The 16,997-nt window shown below is 49.5% G+C and overlaps 1 protein-coding gene and 1 non-coding gene across 6 annotated transcripts in view; one reads left to right on the forward strand and one right to left on the reverse strand.

Annotated features, from left to right (window-relative positions):
- CARD14 (caspase recruitment domain family member 14) overlaps positions 1–16,997 on the forward strand; it is a 29,642-nt gene that overhangs the window by 1,413 nt on the left and 11,232 nt on the right. For 3 of the 5 annotated variants that reach the window (XM_025279656.3, XM_025279657.3, XM_025279659.3), the window contains exons 1-10: positions 4,396–5,163; positions 7,331–7,558; positions 8,733–8,870; positions 9,796–10,121; positions 12,175–12,342; positions 13,308–13,427; positions 14,047–14,172; positions 14,666–14,821; positions 15,830–15,937; positions 16,850–16,992. In XM_025279656.3, coding sequence (XP_025135441.2) covers positions 7,348–7,558; positions 8,733–8,870; positions 9,796–10,121; positions 12,175–12,342; positions 13,308–13,427; positions 14,047–14,172; positions 14,666–14,821; positions 15,830–15,937; positions 16,850–16,992 — 1,496 coding nt within the window. In that variant the 5' untranslated portion in view covers positions 4,396–5,163; positions 7,331–7,347. Of the gene's footprint in view, positions 1–4,395; positions 5,164–7,330; positions 7,559–8,732; positions 8,871–9,795; positions 10,122–12,174; positions 12,343–13,307; positions 13,428–14,046; positions 14,173–14,665; positions 14,822–15,829; positions 15,938–16,849; positions 16,993–16,997 lie in introns of those variants that run through there. The other 2 variants (XM_025279654.3, XM_025279653.3) reach the window with 1 other exon arrangement.
- TRNAG-CCC lies at positions 6,910–6,982 on the reverse strand. The gene has a single exon. It is a non-coding gene; the product is annotated as a tRNA-Gly (tRNA).

The raw sequence follows: 16,997 nt of genomic DNA on the forward strand, positions 1-16,997 counted from the left end.
CATGTGCCTCTGTGTATGTGTGTATATGTGTGTACATATATGTGTTCACTGCTCCTTCTCCCCTACTTCACAGGCAGGCAAAAATCTGTGCCCTGGGCTATGAGAAGAATATTGACATGGGGAAATAGGAGGACCCACATCTTAGAGGCTTAGGGCTCTTATGATTTAAGACTCCCTCTAGAGTTACTGTAGGGTTAAAAGAGGATTTTATGGAGTTTAGACTATCCTTAAGGATCTCCGGGCTAAATTTTCTTTACTGTTAGAGCTAACCCCTACTTACGTTGAGGCTAAGTTGCCAGGAAACTCCCACCTTTTAAATTCCCATTTGGGGACCTGTCTTAAGCTGCTTCACTGCATGAAGCAAGGACTAGCGTGGCTTCTACTCGATTATACCTACTTATACGCACACCCTGGGGTGGCTGACAGGTCCCAGGAGTCAGGGGCAGTTGCTTGAGGTTTGAGAGTCCCAGAGAGGTCTGTCTTCAGCTGTCTTGGTAAGGCAGCTTGTCACTTGAGCTGGCCCTGATTTTCTGAGTTCCCTTTGGTGGAAGTGGGATTCTGTGAACAGACAGACAGGCAGTCCTTAGGAGTCCTACAATGCTATGGGCATGAAGGGACAGGAGTGGCAGTTGAGCCAGAAGGCGCTCCCAGGACAGGAGCGTGTCACCCACTATGACCCAGCCTTGGGAAGGCTTCCCAGCGAGTCCCTGTCAACAGGGCATCCACGGAGACCTGGGTATCTGGAGCTCCCAGAGTTTGAGTTGCAATCTGGAGAGGCAACCCCCTGCCCCCGGCCCCAACCCTTGGCGACTATATCATATAATATCAGACAGCATGCCAGGGTGTAATTGGCTAAAAACAGAAGTCAATATTCCATGAGCCCAGGTTTTTTGGTCACTGTCTCCTTGGAGCTAACTAATCCAGGCCATTGACTCCAATCAAAGGAGGGCATTTAGGGTCATTGTTCGGGGCTGGTGTATTTATTTCTCATGTTTTTGAACCTTCAGGCTCAGGCTCAATTTGTATTAAGACGGATATTTTATAAGAAATTTGTGGGGAAACACAGGATTTTATAAATGTGCTCCACTCTTCTTTATGAAGTGCATGTTAAGAAACCCTGTTTTGGGGTTAAGAAGCAGTTTCTTTCCTCATTGATGCAGAACTGGGCCAACCAAGTCTTCTTTCCCCTTGTCTCTGCCTTTTCCAGAAGTTACTTCAGCCAGCGCCTGTCATCCTGGTCTGCTCCCATTCTCTCTGTGCCCGGCACACAAGGGTTGGCTCTTCCTCCTAGAACTGAGGGAAAGCAAAAGAGGGGATGCCTCCGCTGGTCTCTGATCGTTGGTCACCTGAACTGTGTCATTTTGAGAGAAAGGCGGGGGCTGCCATGAATAATCACGTTTAGGCAAGAAGTGTCCCGGGTGCTCTGGGGCTGATGGGCACCTTATCTGTGATAATTTCCTTCTCTGTTTGATCAACTGAATTGATTATTTTCTGAAACAATGAGTTTATGGTTTTTATTGAACCTAGGCTCACTCATTCTAAAAAGTTTAATCAATTAAAAAAATTGATTTCCTAAAATTCTACCACCACAAATAGTATCAGTGAACAGCATTCCAAAATCTACCTGCTCTCTTTCTCTGTCTTTTTCTGTGTTTCTCTGTTTCTGTCTCTCTGTCTCTTTGTATTTCTCTCTCTCCATCTTTCTCTCTCTCTTTCTCTCCTACACATTTGAGTGCACGTATGTGCGCGTGCACACACACACACACACACCAAATGAGAGAAAGATGGACAGATTAGATGGATGGATGAATTAAAATATAGATTGAGGGACTGCTAGAGAGACAGACGCACTGACCTCATTCCATAAACATGAGACCATAAACATTACTGACAATGTTACACATTTTTTTTAATGTGGACCATTTTTAAAGTGTTTATTGAATTTGCTACAATATTGCTTCTGTTTTATGTTTTGGTTTTTTGGCCATGAGGCATGTGGGATCTTAGCTTCCTGACCAGAAATTGAACCTGAACCTGTTGCATGAGAAGGCAAAATCCTAACCACTGAACCACCAGGGAAGTCCCCACCTGTTTTAAAAGCAAAATTTTAGCTTTACTTACATTTAAGATTATGGTTGAATTGCTAAATACAATATAAACATTTCCAAGAACAATTACTTCTTTAAAAATTCCTGCTAAAGTTAAGAGATTACAAAAACCATGACAAGGTAGAGACTTTATTTAAAATCTACATGTTTCCGTGGAGATGCGGTTCTGTCACTGGCAGTCCTGAGCCTCTTGGCAACACTTCATCCATTTTGGGGCTCATCTGATATTCCGACATTTCTCAAAACTTTGGGGAGAAACTTGTTTACTTTTCTGTTGTTTGTATTTTGTGGCTGTGGGTTTTTTGTTGCTCTTGTTTGTTTGTTTACATTTTTTGACTCACTTTGCAAGGTTCTCGAAGAGAGATTGTGAGTTTCTTCATTTAGCACCTTTCCCATTTGGACTGGTTCTATGTGTGGAATCTGACCCAGAGCCTTTGCACTGCACACGGTGAGAGCTGCAGCACTCACGAGGTTGTCATCTGAAAAGGCACAAGGGGAACCCCTTGCCTAGGCACCCTGGCACCCGTGTAACACAGTCCTGGTGGTAGTGGGGTTGACTGAGGGGAACGGAATTCTGGACTGAGCCAGTGTAGGGGTGGAATGGGGGGCTTCCTAGGTGGCGCTGGTGGTAAAGAATCTGCCAATGCTGCCAATGCAGGAGATGCAAGAGACACAGCTTTGATCTCTGGGTCAGGAAGATTCCCTGGAGGAGGGCATGGCAACCCGCTCCAGTATTCTTGCCTGGGAAATCCCATGGACAGAGCAGCCTGTTGGGCTACCGTCCATGGGGTCACAATGAGTTGGACATGACTAAAGCAACTAAGCATGCACACACGGGTGGAACAGAGGAGGCCGGCAGGGAACACAAATCGGCTGAGGGCAGACACACTCAGCTGGATCGGGGCCTCCGGAGCAGGGGATGGGTGCTTGGCTGGGGGCGAAGGGCTGTCAGGTGCCTGCAGGTTCAGCCTCTTTTGGGCAAGCACTGGGGCTGGGCACCTGATATATTATTGCTGCCACACCTGGTTTCCAGAAGGATAGGCAGGGCCTGAGAAAACGAAGACTATGGCCTTTTGAGGCAGGGCTGGATGGGGCTGGGAAGGACTGCTCCTGGAATTGATCCTCTGTCCTGGGTCCTTGGGTGGTTGACCAGTTAGAAGCCTGCCCTGGCCCCAGGTCACCAGTCTGGCATCCATGGAGAAGGTGCGTCTCATTTGGCCCTCCATCTCTTGACAGGCCCACCCACCTCTAGGTGCCAAGAAGTGAATGCTTATTTCCCCAGTGACATCTAAAAGAGAACCTCACAGAAGGGCATTGATCATCACAAAAGAATCACTTGGGTGAGATAGGAATTTAGGCATAAATTACATAATGAGGGCCTGGAGACCCCTTGATCATGCAAATCAGGGCCAGTTTCATGGATGTAACCTGTCCCTAGGACCCTGTGCTTGGTCTAACGCTCTGCTGTCACTGTCTAGAACTTCTGGAAACTTTTAAAACTAGGGGCCCATATTTTCATTTTGTACTGGGCTCTGTGGATTGCACAGCTGGTCCTGATGCAAGGTAGGTCATCCCGATTTGAAAGGCCACACCAAAGGGATGCAGACTTCTACTGGGTAGAGATCCCAGGAGCTCGTGAGCCTTCCATTCAAGTGTGTAGTTGACTGCTTGGACATGGCCGGGCACTCCAGGACTTGAGCCAGTTTCCAAATTCCCTTTGTACATATGTATTAGTTTTCCAAGGCTGCCATAATAAATTACCACACCGCATGGCTTAAAATGACAGAAATGTATTTGCCCTGAGTTCTGAAAACCAGAAATTCAAAATCCAGGTGCCAGTAGGTCCAGACTTCATCTGAAGGTCTCAGGGAGAATCTGCTCAATGCCTTTCTCTGAGCGTCAGGTATTGCTTGCAATCCTTGGTGACCCTTGGCTTCTATAAACATCACTCTGATCTCTGCCTTGGTTGTCACATGACTTCTCCCTGTAAGTCTTTCTCTGGATTGCTTCTCTTCTTATAAGGTCACTAAGTCATAAGGGCGAAGGCAGTGGCACCCCACTCCAGTACTCTTGCCTGGAAAATCCCATGGATGGAGGAGCCTGGTAGGCTGCAGTCCATGGGGTCACGAAGAGTCGGATACGACTGAGCGACTTTACTTTCACTTTTCACTTTCATACATTGGAGAAGGAAATGGCAACTCACTCCAGTGTTCTTGCTTGGAGAACCCCAGGGACAGGGGAGCCTGGCGGGCTGCCGTCTGTGGGGTCGCACAGAGTCGGACACGACTGAAGTGACTTAGCAGCAGCAGCAGCTGCAAGTCATAAGGGATTCAAGGCCCCACCCTAACAACTTTATCTTGATCACATCTGCCATGATTTCCAAATAAAACCACATTCACAGGTACTGGGAGTGAGGACTTCAACATATAAAACCCTGACTCATGGACACAGTTCAACCTATAAAACCCTGATTCCTAAGCATCCGTCAACTGTTCCCTGAAGAAACCAGGAATGAACCACCTAAGGGCAGGACTCCTATTCTTGGCTTGCTCCCTCTTCTTCCTCAACCAGTGAGATCCCATGCCCTTTTCCCAGCCACAACTGTTGGCAGATCACTCCTTCTGAGTACAAGACTTAGGGGAAGGGTATCAGTGGAGTCTGGCCCCATGGTGACAAAGACACACTGTGTGACTATGGCACCTGCGCATTCTCCTTGGTCTCCTAGGGTTCAAAGCTCACTTTCCTTCTGCAAGCCTGCTTCCAAGCCCCAAGGAAGCTTTTATAGTTCCTGAGCAGACGATAGGGATCAAAGATCTGTCGAATTGTTTCCTGGAACAGTTTGCTTTTCTCCCCCCTTGCATTAGTCTTTGGTGCCGAAACTCAGTTTCTGTGCAAGTCATGCGGCTTGAGATAGTTATGAGATCATCTTCGCACGGGTTTTCAGGCTTTTCTCGCCCAGCCCCGTCCTGCTGGCACCACACCTGGCCTCAGAGAGGACCCGGGATCCCATCCCACGGCGAGGAGTGCCTGCAAAAACGAATGTGAGCAGTTTTTGGTGAGTCCTCGCTAAAGATGGGGCCCCTCTCGTGGACTGCAGGGGGCTGTCCATGGGGACAGGACCCTCCAGTGACCATCTCCTTGTTTTCTTAGTTTACAAGGGTTGATTTGCTGTAGTTTTCAAGCATTTTTCATATATAGACCTCTTAAAGAGGTATTTGAGGGATTGCCTTGGTGGTCCAGTGGTTAAGACTCTGAGTTTCCAAGCAGGGGGACAGGTTCAATCCCTGATCGGGAAACTAAGATCCCACATGTCGTGTGGTACAGCCAAAAGCTTTTTTTAAAATACAGGTATTTGACTCCAGCTGCTCCACCTTGCCATTCCAAATGAAAAGAACTAAATCATAGGAATTCTCAGGTCTGAGAGAAACTCCCCCGCCTGTGCTCAAGATGATGTACATGGACAATCACTGTGGCATTGCGTGTGTTGGAGAAAAAGGCAAAACAACCTAAGGCCAATCCACAGGAGCACCGACTGTGGTTTCTTAGTATAATTGAATTCAGTACACAGTTTAAAAATAGATCAAGCTGCATGTATCCATTTGCTAAACCTCAAAAAACAGGCTGAGGAACTTCCTTGGCTATCCAGTGGTTAAGACTTGGGCTGTCACTGCCGTGGACCTGGATCTGATCCCTGGTGGGGGAACTAAGATCCCACAAGCCACATGGTATGGCAAAAATAAACAACAAAAAAAATAAACAGGCCGAGTGTAGAGCCATGCCCAGTACCACACTGTTTATGGGGTTCCCGGGGGCACATGACAAGATGCCCTGTGTTATTTTGGACACACTCATATGCATCACATGGTCCAGAAGTTACCAGTGGGAAGACAGCAAGGGACAGGACCTGGAGACAACAGAACTGGGCTGTCTCTAACTGTGTGTCCTTAAAAAGGAGACCCAGTACAAAGTGTTAAGATGGGTTGAATCTGTGTGACTGGTATATGGATATTTTAAATCATTTGCAGGACTTTTTTAGGATGCTTAAAACAGGCTGCAGGTTAAAAGCATCTATTTAGATGTATCAGTGGGCTAGTGACTTTGTGCCAGGGTTGGAGGGAGGAGAGGGGCTCAGGTGAGGGCACACCTGTGGAGGTGACTCATTACAAAGCAGGGAGCATCTGGAGTGGGTTCTGTGGCTGGCAGTCTGGGCAGGGGGTCCTCTGAGGTCCTCTTAACACAAGGTCTTGTGCTTGGATGCGATTGTGTCTCCCCTTTCCCCAATCACCCTTTCATGAGATATTAACCTCACAGATATACTGTCTGTTTATGCACATCTGTGCTTTATATGGGCTTCCCAGGTGGCACTAGTGGTAAAGAACTTGCCTGCCAAAGCAAGAGACGTAAGAGACCTGGGTTCGATCCCTGGGTCAGAAAGATCCCCTGTAGGAGGAAACGGCAACCCACTCTAGTACACAGAAGAGTAAGAATTTTTGCTCAAGAATCGATTTCTGACCCCTTGGGGGCTCTGTCACACCTATTAAGAATGCATGTTCTAGATCCATCTGGTTTGTTTTGTTTTTTCAATGAGACAGATTTTTATTTTATTTTTTATTTATTTGGCTGTACCAGGTCTTAGCTGTAGTATGCTCTGTCACACCTATTAAGAATGCATGTTCTAGATCCATCTGGTTTGTTTTGTTTTTTCAATGAGACAGATTTTTATTTTATTTTTTATTTATTTGGCTGTACCAGGTCTTAGCTGTAGTATGCAGGATCTTTAGTTGTAGCACGTGGGATCTAGTTCCCTGACCAGGGATTGAACCTGGGCCCCCTGCATTGGGAGCACAGAGTCTTAACCACTGAACCGCCAGGGAAAGCCCCGTCCGTATGGTTTGTAATGTCACCCTCATTCAGTACACCCATTCCCCAGGCCAGGGGCAGCTTCCTGAGATTTAAAGGCAAATCCAGTCTCCTGAATTCAAAAGAAACCCCGTTCTGCTTGCTCTGCTCCTGGTTGAGGGATTGACTTGATATCAACAATAAGGATGGACAGCATCCTCCTGCTGGTCACAGGACACCCAGAGCGAGTGTCATGACCTCTCTGAATTGGTCATTTCCTCCCTACTGCTGACTTGGGGAAGAGGGTTTGGATGGAAAGACCTCCTGGACAGGAAGCTGTGTCTCTCTGACCCCAGCCCTCCGTGGCCACCCTTCCCATCCAGGGTGCTGAGGCCGGGCCATGGCAGAGCTGTGCCGCACGGACTCCTCGCTGACCTCCCTGGACGAGGAGGTGCTGTGGGAGATGATGGAGGACCACCGCTGCAGGATTGTACGCAGCATCTTCCCCAGCCGTCTCACCCCCTACCTGCGCCAGGCCAAGGTGCTGGACCAGCTGGACGAGGAGGAGGTGCTGCACAGCCCCAGGTTCAACAACACGGCCATGAGAGTCGGTGAGGACCTGTGTCCCAGCCCACTGCAGAGCCGGCTTGGTGCAGGTGGTGCTGGAAAGGCCTGTGTGAGGGCAGGGGGTGAAGGACCTTGAGGTGACCTGAGGTCAGGTCATGGGACTGGGTTAGTGCCCCAGAAATGCCACCACAGATGACCACAAACTGGGTGGCTTAAAACTGCAGAAGCATCTTCTTTCACACTGTGGAGGCCAAAAGCCTGAAATCAAGGTGTCAGAAGGGCTGAACTCCCTCTGAAGGCTCTAGGGGAGAAAACCATTGCCTTTTTCTGCTTCTGGTGGCCCCAGCATCCTTGGTTTGTGGCTACATCACTGCACTCTCTGCCTCTATCATCACATGTCCTTCTTTCTGTCTTTTCCTTTTTTGTCTAAGAATGTTTGTGATTGGATTTATGGCCTACCTGCATAACTCAGGAGGACCTCCTCTTGAGATCCTTACCTTAATTACATCTGCAAAACCTTTTCTGAACAAGGTCCCATTGGCAGTTTCCAAGTGGACATAACTTTGGGGGCCACAACTCAACCCACTCCAGATGTCTTTGGAGCTGATTCTGATTGTCTGACTAGCTGTGTTTATTCGTTCAAAAACAGGAAAGCTTCATCATATGAAGGTGTTAGGAGAATGGAATGAGTTACTCTTTATCAGATACTCATCTCAAAGCCTGGGCCTTCAAAAACAGGCAGTAAGTGGTAGCTATCAATATGATACTATTTGTGCCTGTTGCCTAATGACCATTACATAGGGGAGAAATTAATTCAAGCTGAGAGTGATGGGATGTAGGTGGGCTCGGAAGGCCCGAGCCTCTCTAGGACCGGACCCTGGGCACTGCTATTTGCTTCTTTTCTCCCACCTGCTTTGTACATGTGTGTCTGCATGTGTCCACAACACACCTGGGAGAGGTCTGGAGAGCAACGATTATCCCTTTGAATCTTTTATTCTCAACTCTTAGCACTTGGGTTGTAGCAGTTCCTCAACAAATATCAACCTGACCCCTTTCGAGTCTGACTACCATCATGGAAGTAGTAAATTGACCCTGGAAAACTGCTTTGACCTCCTGATTCCTAGATGTGCAAGGATGACCGCCACCCTGCTGTACTCTGCTTCCTTCATGGGAAGCCCAGCCAGTACCTGGCTAGCTAAGACTGTTCTCTCTCCCAAGGGTACTTGCTGGATTTGCTAAAGACTCGAGGCAAGAATGGGGCCATTGCCTTCCTGGAGAGCCTGAAGTTCCACAACCCTGATGTTTACACCTTGGTCACCGGGCTGCAGCCCAGCGTGGACTTCACAAACTTCAGTGGTGAGATCTGGTGATATAACCAGGGGTGAGGAGGTGTCTCTCCTTGACTGTAGGCTGTTCCAAACTGGGCAGACATTCCTGTTTCTGTGCTCCAACCACACCCCCCAGACTGTGGGGGGTGAGGAGACCCCCACACACAAACACTAGCCCTAGTCGGGGTGGGTAGGCAGAGCCCATGACCTTGGGTTATAAATGAAAAGCTTTGTTTCTAACTATCCAACACCAAGAGCAGACCCCTCACAGGGCATGGAACCTGCATCTGCAAGGCACAGGCAAAGAGGAAGTGTGTCCTTTCCTAGAAAACCTTTACCTTGAGGTGCTTGAGGCAGAAGGGAATCGGTTCCCACTTGGTCCTGCCCAGTCCTGCCCAGCTCTGGCTCTTGGGAGGGGCCGATGGTGGGAAAAAGGAGAGGAGCTGCTAAGTAAAGATTTATACCGGCCAGGTGGGAGACGAGGTCTTGCTCATTAACTGAGTCATTTTAGGCTTCTCTAGAGGAGCTGTTGAGAGATTTAGGTATTTGAAGGGGCAGGGCAACATCACTCAAAACTGTTGGTAAGAAAGTGTTTCAGCCTATTTGTCATCACAGCCCCTATTTATGGGATTCAGGGTTCTGTTATACAGATTCATGTTCTTTGTTATGTTTTCCTCAGGATGACATGAGAATGAACATCGAGCAAGGTTCAGCTGATGGTGGCAGGGGATGGGGAGTTAGGTTTAAACAGCCAGGTCCCACAGGGAAGCCAAGAATGGGGACAGAAATCACCTGTCAAGCTATTTATTTAACCGAAATATCGAGTCCTATTGAGCCTGGAAGCATTTACGGTGACCCACAGATTAGGGTGGGGGCCCTGCTTGAGAGTGTGGGCGCAGGAAGAAAGACCCTGCAGGACGAGGAGCCCTTGGCCTACCTGCCCTGTCCCTCAGGGCTCATGGAGACGTCCAAGCTGACTGAGTGCCTGGCTGGGGCCATTGGGAGCCTGCAGGAGGAGCTGAGCCAGGAAAAGGGGCAGAAGGAGGCACTGCTGCGGCAGTGCCAGCAGCTGCAGGAGCGCCTGGACCAGGCCAAGGCCCGCGCTGAGGGCCTGCGTCAACTGGAGGCCGACCACAGCCGCATGAAGCGTGAGGTCAGCACCCACTTCCACGAGGTGCTGAAGCTGAAGGACGAGATGCTGAGTCTCTCGCTGCACTACAGCAACGCGCTGCAGGAGAAGGAGCTGGCCACCACGCGCTGCCGCAGCCTGCAGGAAGAGGTAACAGCTCGGGGTGCCCATCCTGATCTGCTGCTCCCCACTATGGGCCTTCGCACTTGCTGGCCTATCTCCTGGAACCCCCTACTCCCACTCCCTGCAACACCCCTGCAGGAAACTTCTCCACCAGGGTCCCCTCGAATAGGCTATGTGGTCTCAAATCCACCCTGCCCTGCAATCACCTGGTCTGTGAAGTGCCCATGATGGGGAGCCCTCCTCCCCGTCCTACCTCTGGGGGACTGTCTGGCTATTCTGGGAGTGGTGGCTGTTAGGGAATAGTAGAACCACCCAGCCCTGCTCCCCTCCAACTGCATCAGTAACCAAGGGGACTTCTATTGTCTCCTCCTTTATCTTTCTCAGCTGGTCCTGGATACAGATGGGAGAACAGGAATGTTACTAGTGAAGCCCCCTCAGACCCCAACAGTCTTTTACTCATATTTCTGTTGGGGATAATTATTGTATCTTCTTATAGATCTACAAGAGTTCTTTATGGAAGATAGTCATTCCTTGTCATTTTGGCATTTGCTTTTAACTGTGGCATTGTTTGATTTTAGTTTTCTAAATTTTATTTAGAAAGAATTTTGAATTTACCCAAAAACATACAGATAAACATACAAATACATCCACATACCTTTTCTTTATCACTGTGCTCTCTCTTTTTCTCCCCATGCGTACACACACTTTTTCCTGAACTACTTGAGTTGAACGCATCATGGTCCTTTTTCCCCCAAACATTTTGATGTATATTTCCTAAAAATAGGATATTCTCTTATATAATTTGGTGCAGTTGCCAACTTCATAAAATTATAGTCATATAATCCTTAAATCTACTGTATGTGTTCCAGTTTTATAGTTGACCTAAAGTATATTCTTTATGGCATTTTCCCTCTAGTCCAGGATCAGGTATTGTACCAAAATTGCCAAAGTACTCTTACTATTACTCCCTGCAGCTGGGGGGTATGGGAGAGGTGTTTTAAGGCCAGCAAGCACCGTAGCTTCATGTTGACACCTCCCCCTGGACTTAGCCTGACCAGTGATTCTTGCCTGAGCACATCTTTACTCTGGTGGCTGCAAAATGATGAGCCCCATCTCCAGTGCTCCCCCTGGTGACCAGTTGGCCCTCAGCATCCTGACTGTGAGAGGGAGCCTTTCCTTTCCCCACTTGTGCATCTGTTATTGGCACAGATGCGTGGATTCCTATCTCCAATAATCTGTAACATGTTGTTGTCTTTAGTTTGGTGCTCAAGGTGTCCTAGATTTGACAGTGGGAACCCCTTCAATATGTTGTGTCCTGGGACATGACATGCTGTCGAGTTTTCTTAGCACTGACTTTCTTTGCATCACCACAAGATATTCCAGGATCATCTCATACCCACTCCACCTCAGCTCCAAAGTCAACCATTTCTTCAAGGGGCCCCAGTTCCTTTTAGTGACCACTGGGCTCTAGGTGTGCTCATTGCTACTGGGGTGTCTTTGCTCCTCAGCCGTTTTAGCAGAGAGGACTAGGAAACATGCACATAGATACCCAAGTACATACACCTACAGACATGCATAGGCACATATGCATGCAGGTATGCATAGAAACACACATGCACAGAGTTTAGAAATCATGAGTTCACACCCAAACCTCTAATTCCAGCAGATCCCCCGGGGTTTCTTCTTGCTGCCGCCCACTTCACCTGACATGTTTAGTGGAATGTGGAAAGGCGGAGAAGCAGGGCCATGCTGGAGGAGACTTAGTGGCCATTCATCCCTGGCTGCACTGGCTGTCAGATCCAAGAGCCGATGGCAAGGGCTCCTTTCTCTGTTCCTGGGGACCTCAGCTCAGTGATTTAACCCCTACACCTCCCAGTAAGATAAAGCTAAAATGCCTTTATCATCCTACAGGGACTATTCGTTAGGTAAAACCCTTTATGGATTTTGAAATCTTGGGAGAGGGACCTTTTTGAGTATGAAAAGCATCATCACTAAGGAGAAAGGCTGAGGACCACACCCGGCTCCTGGTCTAGTGGAGAAACAGCAGTGACCTTCTCCTCCTCCTTCTCCTCTCTGGCAGCTGTATCTGATGAAGCAAGAGCTTCAGCGAGAGAAGATGTCTTCTTCCTGTGAGCGGGAATTTCGAGAGCGGTCCCTGAAGATGGCCAGCGACCTGGAGCCTGGAGACGAGGAGCTGAGCCGCCTGAAGGAGGAGAATGAGAGGCTCCGCTCCCTGACCTTCAGCCTGGTGGGTCCTGGTGCCCCCAGGGTTCAACTTCCTGCCCTGGTCTCCCCCCAAGTCTCAGCTTCCTTCCTTGGTGGCCAGCAGGTAGTGTCACTGGCCTTGGCCTGTGGCCTCCAGACTGTGGGATTTCTGACAGGTGGTTCCACTGAGGTGTAGCTAAGGTCTGGGTGAGATGAAACCTAGTGACTCGTCCTCACCACCCCTTCTCACATCCCTCCTTCCTGTTCTTTCCAGACCCCGTATGCTGGCAAAATTGAAAGCTATTGTGCACGTATTCAAAAGTCTTAGTTCGTTTGCTGCTGCTAAGTTGTTTTGGAGTAAATGGAGGCTGATTATAATTGATGAGATTAGCTTTAAGGTTATGGAAGCAGGGGAGCTTTCTGCCTGCAAAATATTCCACCATCCCGCTCAGGCAGGCACAGGGGAGTGGGGAACTGTAAGATGCAGAGAAGTTCGTGTCGCCAGCACCCTGAAATTATGCAAATCATCTGCCTCTCCTCTCCAGTCCCTTTCGATCAATAAATATCTATATTTTGAACTAGCCCTTTGACAGACATTCATGGGGTGTGGGTCACCCGGCCTGAACTGTGCCATCGTTCATAAAAGTGAGCGTGAAGAGGGAATGCCTCAGCCCTTGATATTCGCCCTCCTGGAAGCCTCTGCCTTTGGATCTATTGGGAGCAGGCTGAAACTGCCTAAAAGAAGGAGGCGCTATACTACCTCAGAGGCTTTCAGCTTCCTGTACTTTGTCTCCTAGCCGTGCTCACGTGGAGCTGAAATGCATGTTCCCCATTTTGATTGCTGACCTTGCCTTTTTTCCTGCCTGAGGTGCAGTAATAAAGCTAAATCCGTCCCCACACCCAGACTCGAAGCTTCCTGCCTCCTGTCCTGGGGACGAGATGATGGGGATGTTTCCCTGGGGCCTTCGGGGAGGTCAGGGTCCCTGGGCTGACATCTCTTTGTGCCAGGCGGAGAAGGACATTCTGGAGCAGAATCTGGACGAGGCCTTGGAGAGCAGGCAGGAGCTGGTGGACCGCATCCACTCTCTGAGGGAGCGGGCAGTGGCCGCTGAGAGACAGCGAAAGCAGGTGACGCTGCTGGGCCGTGTTTAGGGGCCGGGCTGCCTGGATCAGGAAGCAAATTCTTTAATCCATACTGAGCTTAAAACCAACTTTGCCCAAGAAATGCATTGGCCTGTTCGCTTATTCCTTTGTCAAACTAGACTGGACACCAACTCAGAATCCAATGCTAAAGGCCACGTCCACTTTGTGGGGTGATGAGAAAATAGGTCAGGCAAACAAGCGATTAAAACACAGAGTGATTTCCAGTGCGTGGGGGCCCCAGGGTGAGAGCCAGGGATTTATTTAGTTGCTCTAAAAGGCAAGGGGAGGACGAGAGAAAGGAGACAGTGGAAGAGAATGAGGTGGGCAGAGGGAAAATAGGTATGCCCTTTGGGACATGGAATAAACAAAACACAATTTGACATGCAGGACCCATGCATATTTTGATGATCAAATTAAAATATAATCAACACAGTAACTCTAGATGCACCTGAAATCTAGCACTTAAGAAATGAGCATTAATTCACCTTATTTCTTCTCGAGAACCACCTCCCTCACTTCTCCCCAAGGCTCCCCCACCCCCATCCTCAGCCCTACCCTCAGAGTCACTGACCTCCGTGGGCCATGTTTGTCCCCCTCCGTCCAGTACTGGGAAGAGAAGGAGCAGACCCTGCTCCAGTTCCAGAAAACCAAGGTGGACTGTGAAATCTACAAGGAGAAGATGAACGCCCTGCAGAGCCAAGTGGTCGAGCTGCAGAAGGAACGAGACCAGGTACCCGGGAGGAGTGAGGGGCTGGCCTGGGTGCCGGGCTGAGGGGCTCCGGGGACCAAAGGTGCAGTCCCCGAGGGGTCTCAGGAGGGTCGGGAAGGCCACTCTGGGTGTGGCTTATTGTTGGCCAGCCAGGTCACCTGACCTCAATGGCAGCAAGTTCCAGACTTGGGGTCTCTCTCCTTGATCCCCAGGGTGTTTCTCAGCTCCCCGCCACTGTTACCTGTTGCCATGCCTGCTGTACATCATCTTCCCTCCTTTCATTTCTAGCAGGAGGTGTTTGTGTGCACCCCCTTATTGACTGTTACTGAAACTGCTCACTTTTACATGAATCATAAATGGTGGTAAGCCACAGAACAAGCTGTGTGTGTTGCACACCAGAGAGTCTAGGGTAAACACAGGCCAGAAACAGGGGCTTTCTCTGGCTGGACTCCTGCAACACACCCTCTTTATCCTCTGGACATTGATCCTTTCTGTCTTCCATCTCGGCTCCCAGGCCTACTTGGCGAGGGATGGAGCCCAGATGGAGATTTCTCAGAACCTGACCGAGAAGGACGCCCTCCGCAGGAAGGTGTTTGAGCTGATGGACCAGGTCTGCGAGCTGCGCCAGCAGGTCCAGCGGCTGCAGGTGCAGGCCGAGTCATCACTGGGGGTGAGCGCTGCTGGGGGGAGGATGCAGGGTGTTGGGGCAGACCGGAGCCAGCCACATGGGCCCACTGGCACCACCGGATTCATCTCTGTCCACAATGCTGGCTCCTGTGAGGTGAAGTGTGATCAAAGGTTGACGGTATCCAGTGGGGCAGGCTGAGTCTGCTTCTTCATTTTTTTTTTATGCTAATACTATGCAAGTCATAGAAGGGTTAGCTTGGTGGAAGGTTCTGGAACCTGGAATGTGCGGCGCTCAATGAAGAAAGCAAGCTTAGGAAGCTGTGCAGGTAGTCATTTGGTCTAGTGGCTGATGTCTTCCTGGGATGCTTGAAAGTAAACTACCTGAGAGCTGAGTGATAGAAATGAAGGAAGCTGCATTCTCAAAGAACTAAAATTACTGTAAAACCTCTAATTATGGTCTTGGCAGCAGCTCCAGTTCCAGACACCCTGGTGGGTGGGCAAGACTCTAGAGGTGCCCAGGGACACCTGGGAAGCACAGCCAGACCCTCCCCTCCCTAAGCAGGGGTCCCAGCCATTCTTCCCTCCCCCACTTGCCACATCAAACATGTTAAAAAATATATACATATGCATGGAAAAGAGACTGACGAATAGATAGCAAACTGCTGGCTGCTCTATTTCTGAGTGTGGGAGGATAGGTCAATTTTACTTTCTTCTCTAATTGGCCTATTCTTCCCCACCAATGTTCTTTGTGGAGTATCTATAGATATACATATAGTATCTATCATTTGTATAACCAGGAGAGAATAACATGTATTATCCAAAGGGGATAAAATGCGGTCACCAAGCTTGTTGTTGCATGTCCCATTGGTGGCCAGCTCCCACAGTGCCAGGTGTCCCAGGCTGGGAGAAGGGGACATAAATGTTTTGCCTTGAAGCCCAGGAAAGGAAACCACTCAGGAAGCTGGAGATACAGGGGCTGCGACTCGGTAGAAACTCCAAGAGCAACCTAGGATATTCCCTGAATTAACCAGCCTGTCTGGGTCTTTGGCAGCCCAAGCAGGAGGTGGGGGCCAGGGAGCCCTGTCCGAAGGGGAAGCAGCGGCTGGTGCGTATGTTTGCCCTCTGCCCGCGGGATGACAGCAACGGCAGCTCCTCTGAGGTACGGCCGGTGCCTCCACCACTGCTGGGGCTGGACCAGACCTCGTCTATCAGGACAGAAGAGGGTCTGACACGTAGGAGACGCTTAAAGATGTTCAAGAAAGGCTTATCAAGTGAACAGGGGAGCTGCACCTGGATCTACATATTTCACCTGCTTCCTCCAGTTCCACGCTCTGCATCTTGCATGTTTCCACCCAGTCAGCACGTGACCCTCACTAGCCAGCAACTTAGCCTCTCTGGCCTCGGTTGCTTTATATGTAAAGTGGGACAGTGCGTGTGCTCAGATGCTCAGTCACATCTGACTCTGTGTGACCCCCGTGGACTGTAGCCCACCAGACCCCTCTGTCTATGGGATTCACCAGGCAAGGATACTGGAATAGATTGCCATTTCCTTCTCCAGGGGATCTTCCCGGCCCAGGGATCAAACCTGTATCTCTTATGTCTCCTGCATTGGCAGGCAAATTACTTACCACTAGCACCACCTGGGACACTCCAAAGTGGGACAATGCTAACCACCAGATAGATTTATCATTAAGAACTAAGTGATACAGGTGACTTCCTTGGTGGTCCAGTGGTTAAGATTCTTCACTTCCACTGCAGAGGGGTGTGGACTCAATCCCTAGTCAGGGACTAAGATTCCATATGTGAAAGGGTGGACAAAAAACTTAAAAAATAAAGAACTAAGCAACGTAAAATCTAGAAGTAGCTAATAGAGTACCCAACACAGAGTAGGTGCTCAATTAATGTGGCTTGGCTCTTTGCTCCTCCTTCCCCTCCTCTTGCCTCCTCTACCCTGTCAGTGGGAGGCTGTGGCTTATTATCATTACACTCTACACAGTAGAGGCAACAGGGATAGTGTCCTAGGGGATCCCCGTGAGAACCCCATGGTGACTTCTGCTGTGTCCTCCCCCAGTCCCAGCTCTGGTCTGACCTGAGTGCCACATCCAGCCGAGAGCTGGTGGACAGCTTCCGCTCCAGCAGCCCTGCGCCTCCCAGCCAGCAATCCCTGTGCAAGCGGGCCACAGAGGACTTCTGGGAAGACCCATGCTCTTCCAGGTAGA

Source organism: Bubalus bubalis, chromosome 3 (genome assembly GCF_019923935.1).
Source record: "Bubalus bubalis isolate 160015118507 breed Murrah chromosome 3, NDDB_SH_1, whole genome shotgun sequence".
In the NCBI taxonomy this organism is placed as follows: domain Eukaryota; kingdom Metazoa; phylum Chordata; class Mammalia; order Artiodactyla; family Bovidae; genus Bubalus; species Bubalus bubalis.